General features: G+C 58.6%; 1 protein-coding gene across 1 annotated transcript; it reads right to left on the bottom strand.

The window, feature by feature from the left end:
• Positions 1 to 2,694: 2,694 nt before the first annotated feature.
• On the bottom strand, positions 2,695 to 3,694 carry LOC136492318 (uncharacterized). The gene is made up of 2 exons (XM_066488378.1): positions 3,392 to 3,694; positions 2,695 to 3,252 (listed from the first exon to the last, which is right to left on the bottom strand). The coding sequence occupies exons 1-2, from the start codon at positions 3,692 to 3,694 to the stop codon at positions 2,695 to 2,697; spliced, it is 861 nt and encodes a 286-aa protein (XP_066344475.1).
• Positions 3,695 to 7,657: the final 3,963 nt, after the last annotated feature.

Below are 7,657 nucleotides of genomic sequence, written 5' to 3'. Positions count from 1 at the left end.
AGGACACCCAAGGACAAACAGCCAGGTAGAACGTGCCAACAGCATGATCCTACAAGGCCTCAAGCCAAGAATTTACAACCGGTTGAAAAAGTTTGGCAAGAAATGGCTCGCTGAACTCCCGTCGGTCATCTGGAGCCTGAGGAACACTCCAAGCCGAGCCATGGGGTTCACACCTTTTTTTCCTGGTCTATGGAGCTGAGGCTGTCCTCCCCACTGACTTGGAATATGGTTTCCCGAGGCCACAGGCCTACAACGAGCAAAGCAACCGCACCACCCATGAAGACGCCCTCGACCAACTGGAGGACGCCCGAGATGTGGCACTACTACATTCGACCAAATACCAGCAAGCCCTACGACGCTATTAGGCCCAGCGCATTCGAGGCCGAGACCTGAAGGTAGGCGACCTAGTGTTGAGGCTAAGGCAGAGCAACAAGGGCCACCACAAAGCTGACCCTGCCATGGGAAGGACCATACATCGTCGCCCAGGTGCTGAAGCCCGGGACCTACAAGCTAGCCAACAAGAAGGGCGAAATTCTCAACAACGCTTGGAACATAGAACAACTACGTCGCTTTTACCCTTAAATTTCCAAGCATTGTATACATTGTTTCTCAAAATACAATTAAGAAGCGTTCTTTAGTTGTTTTAATTCCTCGAGAAACCCCCTGAGCCCCATCATGGGCCTCGGCAGTACGATAACATCACAAGGGAGGCACGGCTCTGCTTCTACAGAACTGAGCCTCCCTCGGGGGCTAGATGGGGGATTCCCCCCTAAGTCCCACGCACCATTTTTTAGTCGTTTTCGGAAAAAAATTCCTACGCCAAACTCTCTAGCACGCTCTGACGAATCGGTTGTAAAAAAACCCAAGGACCAAAAAGTCTTTTCTAGGGACAGAAGGCCGGTAGAGTCATGAGATAGCCTACGCCCCTGGGCTATGGCACTCCCTCACCACCTTTTGCCCAAGGGGTGGCTTAGGTTCCAAGGAGGTTTTTTGCAAAAGACATCTGATCAGAGACAATAGAGGGCAGAGGCTCAGAAACACAAGAAAAACGATTAAGAAGCACGATTACTTTAAAAAAGGCCTCAATGGCCACAAGCGTCATGATACAAAGTTAATCCCTAGTTTATTTACATGGCCTCTTGGGCCTAGGTCAAGGCTCAGGGCCTCCAGCATCGACGGATAGCGGGGGAGGGACCACCTCCTCTTCGAACAGCTTGGCCAGCGCCATGTCGGGGCCCTCCACGGCCTCCATCAGCTTCGCGACCGCCTCGTCGGCCTCCTCATCATCGTCAAGCAGGACGTAGCCATCGCTGATGGCCTAGAGGTCAACGCCAATGTAGTGCAAAGCGATGACGGCCAGTGCACGCTTGACGCCCGTATGCAGCGCCCCTCGGAGTCGCTCGCCCACTTGGCCGCTCAACACAATCAGGCGGCTCCCGAGAGAGCTTCCTGACTAGACCCCCTCGACTTTCAGGGCCTCGCAGGCAGTACGGGCGGTGCTCTTTAGCGCATCATGTTCCCCGATCTCGGTTTCAAGCACCGCCTGCACTGTGGCGGAGGCCTCAGCTGCCTGGGTGACCTCCTTCTCCAGCTCTATGACAAACGCAATGGAATGAGGTTGAGCACAAAAGAATACAAGCCAGAACAGGGGCAGAAGTCTACAGGACTCACCCTCAGCCTTCTGCCCCCAGCGTCGGACCTCGACCTAAGAGGCCTCAGCTTTCTCCTTCCAATGCTGGGCCTCGACCTGAGACGCCTCGGCCTTCTCCTTTAGGCGCTGGGCCTCAACCTGAGCAGCTTTGGCCGCCCTAGAAGCCTCTCTCCCCAGCTTTGCGTTACACTAGGGAGTTAGGGAGCGAACACAAGAAAAGCGAATAAAATGAGGGGAATAGGACTCACCCTCGGCCTTTCCCCTCTAGACCACAGCCTCGGTCCGAGAGGCCTCAGCCACCATAAGGGCCTCATCCAAGGCGCCTTTCATCAGCTAGTGCGCACTCTGCTCCACCCTTAGCTGCCCAACAAGGACCTTGCCCGAGGCCATGGCTTCTCCAACCTAGGACCTGAAGGCGTCCTGCTCATCGGCCATGTGGGTTAGCTCCTCCTCCAACTCCTTGACCCACGCCGCCAGAGGGGCGACCTGCTCCTAGACCATGGCTGCCTCGACCTTTGCATTGACACAACGAAGGTGGAGGTCCTCCACCTCCGTGCTCCGCGCCACTAGAAGTTTGTTGGCGCCGGCAAGCAGGCCCTTCTACCACTGGAGCTGGTCCTAGACGTCCCTCTCCCGTCGGAGAAAGACTGACTTCCTGAGGGACCGAGTCTCGAGCTCCTAGGTAAGCAGAACAGGGGTCATTCACTATAAGAAAACTCGCAAAAAGACAACACCGCATGAGAAAATAAAGCGCGAACCTGGGTGACTCTGGGCAGATCATCGGCCACCACGGACAGCGCCATCCATAGTGACCACTCCGCCAGCTGGCAGTATTGCTCGAAGGTGTCCCAGCGCTCGCCCTCGGCCGCGTCCTCAAGGGCGAACAGAGGCTCCCCCTTAGGGTCATCCCGGCTCTACCACAGGACACGTGGGTGATCCCACCTGCGGGGCTCGGGTCGTACCCGCACGAGGGCCGAGCTTCCCTCGCCGGGGGTCGGAACCGGCTGTTCCACGGCGCTGGCCACCTTAGCGTCAACCACCTCCTACACCCGAGAAGTATCATCGGAGGAGATCGGATGGACCTCCACCTCCTGGGCGCTCTCCCGCAACGATGGCGGGCCTTGAACCAAGGGTGCCACCGAGGCCTCCGCCGCCTTCATCTCCACTTCCGGGGCCAACGGCCTCACCGTGATCACGTTGGCCTCGGTGGTCCCAGGGGCTCCGGCCTCCACCATCGTGGCCTCGGTGGTCATGAGGGCTCCGACACCCGCCGCTGCGGCCTCAGCGGTCCTGGGCGCCCCGGCCTCCATCGCCTTGGCCTCGGAGACCCTGGGGGCCTTGACCACGGTGGCCTTGGCAACTGAGGGCACCTCAGCCCCATCCGACTCACGGGCCTCACCCTCGCGGCGCAGAGGTGCTCCCTCCCCCATCTGTGTCAGGGCCGCCTCGGTAGCCCCTCCTTGGGTGGCTGGCTCCTTCGGGTTAGCCCTCACCGACGCCGTGCCACGTTGTAGGGCGGTGGAGCCGGGGTTCACCTTGAGCACCTTAAGGGGCGCCAAGGTAGGCACCTCCGCAGGTTGCTTCTGGCTAAGGACAAAACACTTACAGGGTCAGCATGAGACAAAAGAATGAACAGAAAATGCTGTGGCTCCACCAAAAATACGCTTACCTCGAGCGGGGCTGCAACCGCTTCGGCACGGCAACCCTTGTCTAAAAAGGCGGTGGCAGTAGTAGAGGCACGGCCTCCATATCCATTGGCGCCAGACGGTCCTCGATGGACCCCGGCGCCCCCTTGGTCCTCTGCGGGGGCAGTTGCGTCACCCCCACCACCACCCGCTCCACTGCTGCCGTCGAGCCCACTAGCCTGACGGCACATTTGCCCAATGCCCGCTCCTTGGGCGTGTCGGCCTTGGCCCCGAGGTGGGCAATCGCCGACCCCGGGGTGGCTCCTCCTCCTCCTCCTGGGAGCATCGGGCTGCTTGCCGACGCCTCGGGCACCGTCTCCTCAATGTCAGGGAGATGGTCTAGGGGACCCCTCCCCATCTCTCCCTCGTCATCTCCGTTCGAGGCATCCATCGATAACGATGGCGATGGGGACTCCTCCAATGGGAGATCGTCCTTCCTTTGCTGCCGGTGGCGCTTATCCAGTTTCTCGCATGCAAAGATCATCTTCGTGCGCTTCGCCACCTTGGCGCCCTTCGCCTTTTCTGCGCCTCGGCATGCGCTCGGTTGACCACCCGCCACCTCGCGTCCTCGGGAATGGGCGGCGGGGAGGCTCGCACGTCCCTCATCCCCTGCGGGAACAGTGAACACGGATAAGAGAACAAGAAATAATGAGAAATGGGGAGGCCTCGGGGGCTGCAGTGGCACGTGACTTACCAGCGAGAGGAACCCCCACGACGGGCGCATCGTGATGGGGGTCAGGCCACCGCCCCTCAGCTTCGCCACCACCATCTCCCTCACCCGGTGAAGAATTTCCTCATCAGAAAGGGCAAAGACAGACATCCGGATGCCCTCAATTGGCTCATCTAGCCTCATCTCGGACAGGCACCGCCGCTGAGCTATCAGCAGCAGCACCCTCCGGTGGTGGAAGGCGGCCACGACCACAGCCGCAGTAAGGCCATGGTCTCGCAGCCTTTCCAGCCCCTCCAAGAGTGGCTGCAGCTTGGGCTGATCCTCCCTCGGGATGCCATACTTCCACCTCTCTAGGTAGCTCCCCATGATCCGCTCGGTGTAGGGGGGAAGTCCACCGTCATCATTGCAAAGATAGAACCAGCTCGTGTACCATTGGTGATTGGTTGACGTGAGCTAGGCCGGTATGTAGAGGTGCTGACGGTCCTAGTGCACTTGGAGAGTGTAGCTGCCGGCCCTCACCGCCTTCCTCGTGCCCGACGTACCCATCGGCTTGGTGGTGTGCCCCGCCCGGAAGAGGTGGAGCCATAGCTCCCAATGGGGAGCAATCCCTAGATACCCCTCGCAGACGACAACGAAGATGGCCGCCTACACGATGGAATTGGGGTTGAAGTTGTGGAACTCCACACCATAATAGTGCAGGAGCGCATGCATGAACCGGTCCGCCGGAAGGCCAAGGCCGTGCTCGTGAAAAGACACAAAGCTCACGACGTAACCGTCGCGAGGCCTTGGCTCCGGCTCGCCTGATGGAGCGATCCACTCTAGCCTGTTGGGGTTGGTAACCGGACGAAGAAGCCCACCGTCAACGAGTGACTGGAGCATCTCCACGGTGACGTTAGATGGACCCCAAGGGTCCACCTCGATGACAACAATGTTGCCAGCCATGAGTGCGGTGGAGGGTTCAACTACGGCCATGAGTCCCTCTCTCCCTCTCTCTCTCCGCCTCGCCTCTCTCCCTTCTTCCTCCCGGGGCTCACTGCTCTAGTGATGACTCAAAGATGGTAAAGCTAATGCAGGCAAGGTAAGGAGGGGAGGGGCGAGGTTCGTTGCGTATTTATGCAGGATAAAGGCGAAATGGATGGGTGATGAAATCGGGAAAGTTTCCCTCAGATCCGGCGTGGTTAATCCCGATCCGATTTTACCGCCCACGTGCCCACCTTTTCCTCATTAATCGCAGGAACAGTTACGACCCATCCGCTGACACCATGTTGCGTCCGATCACTGCAGTAGCAGGTGTTGTTCCACCTCCCTAAGAAAATTGCCTCAAAAGGCGCGCCAGCCGTTGTCGAGCCGATGGGGGAGATATCCCCCCACCCTATTCCTTTCAGATGAAGGAACTGGGCGCTGAGCCCATTACGGTCCAGGGGTTCAAAGGCTAGGCCCCTAAGGGTTTTGACAGCCACCCTAGGGCAATAGAGTTAGGGACGATCGTGGGTGAGCCCACACGGGGCTGAGGCCTAAGCAAGTGAAATGCTTGGGACACCTTAAGTCGTGTTCGAGACCGGTAGGGAGGTCTCTGAATGGGGATCCCACCGTAGGGAGGCACCGAGCCATTGGGTGCCAGCGAATGGCCTCGGCACCCACTAGAGAAACCCTCTGGCACTCTTGAAGTGCGTCTCTAGACCACTAGCCGACCCCTAGTGAATGGGGGCATGGGCCTCCACTCGGACTCACCCGATAAAAGCTCACCAGAAATGCCACCGCTCGCGCCCATCGAGGGTAGCTTGGCATATTCCACCCCTCCTTCCGAACGAAAAGGAAGCGCGAGGGTCATACGGAAAGCTAGGAGAACCCTGATGGCCCTCTTGCTCCGTGTAGAGGCTAAGGGGCTCCTCCTACAACCTTGCCGAGACCCAGCGACCTAGGCTCGCATTCGAGGGGGCTCGGCAAAACAACCCCTCCTTCCAAGCGAAAAGGACGCACGAGGGTTGATTCAAAAAGTCAGGGGAACTCCTGACGGCCCTCTCACTCTGTGCAGAGGCTAGGGAGCTCTTCCTGTAGATATGCCGAGACCCCGTGACCTAGGCTCGCACCCAAGGGGGGCTCGGCAAATAAACCCTCATGTGCGAGGGGCGTACAAAAAGCCAAGGGAACTCTTGATCGCCCTCTTGCTCCATGTAGAGGCTCGGGGGCTCTCCCTGCAATTTTGCCGAGACCCAGCGACCCAGGCTCGCACATGAGTGGGCTTGGCAAAAAACCCCTCTGTCCAAATGAAAAGGATGTGCGAGGGTCGAACAAAAAAGTCAGGGGGACCCCTGACCCCCCTCTCGCTCCGTGCGGAGGCTCAGGGGCTCCTCCTGCACTCAAGACAAAGACAAGCGACCCCAACCCGCACTTGAAAATTCGAGAAAACGCGACAAAGGGCGTCGAGCCCGTTATGGTCTAGGGGTTTGAAGGCTGGGCCCCTAAGGGTTTCAACAGCCACCCTAGGGCAACAGAGTCAGGGACGACTATGGACGAGCCTGTACAGGGCCAAGGCCCGAGCGAGCAAAATGCTTAGGATGCCCTAAGTCGTGTCCGAGACCGGCAGGGAGGTCTTCGAATGGGATCCCACCATAGGGAGGCACCGAGCCACCGGGGCCCAGTGAACGGCCTTGGCACCCACTAGAGAAACCCTCTGGTACTCTTGGAGTGCGTCTCTGGACTGCTAGCTGACCCCTAGTGAACGAGGCATGGGCCTCCACTCGGACTCACTCGATAACAGCTCACCGGAAATGTCACCGCTCACGCCCACCAAGGGTAGCCTGGCATATTCCACCCCTCCTAAGCAAAAAGGAAGCACGAGGGTCGCACAAAAAGTCAGGAGGACTCCTGATCACCCTCTCGCTCTGTGAAGAGGCTCGGGGGTTCTTCCTACAATCTTACCGAGACCCCGCGACCCGAGCTCGCACTTGTGGGCTCAGCAAGTGCGATAATATCCCTCGGTCAATGTGAGAAAAAGACCCTAGAGGAATGAATCCACTCCCCTAGGGCCTCGGGGGGTACACCCGGCGGGTGCGCTAGCGCGCACCTACCGAGACCTTGAAGTACGAAACACTATTTTGCCAGGAGCTAGCACAAGTCAAAACCACAAGAAGAGCGCTCACTCTCTCCCTGAGGCTCGGGGGCTACTGTTGGGTACCATAAAATGGGGTACCCCGAGCGTATACCAAAAGAATCGCTTAAACCCCATCAATAATAGAGCCAAAGGGTAAGCCATTTGTTAAACCCCGGCCTCGTCCGAGCCCGCCAACTCTCCGCCTCGCTCCTGGCCTCGCACGAGAGGTCTCGATGGCCTGCCAAACCTCCACCTCGTGCAAGGCCTCGCATAGAGGGCCTCGATGGGGAACCGATTCTCTGTCCCGCCCGAGGCCCCGCGCGTAAAGCCTCGGACGAGATGATGGTTCTCCGTCTCACTTGAAGCTGGCTCGGCAACAACCCATCGCTTCTGCCTAGACTAGTCTCACCGATAGCGCATCGCGTCCTATTAATGTGTCAACCACTTCTGCAATCTCAGCCGGATGATGGTTCGACACCATAGAATGGCCGACGAGACAAGAAGTCACATCAACGCCATACTGACCAACCGGGCGCGGCTGGGGTTACTAGCCACTG

The sequence above is a fragment of the Miscanthus floridulus genome, chromosome 11 (genome assembly GCF_019320115.1).
Source record: "Miscanthus floridulus cultivar M001 chromosome 11, ASM1932011v1, whole genome shotgun sequence".
Lineage (NCBI taxonomy): Eukaryota > Viridiplantae > Streptophyta > Magnoliopsida > Poales > Poaceae > Miscanthus > Miscanthus floridulus.
This window is presented reverse-complemented; position numbering and strand designations above follow the sequence as displayed.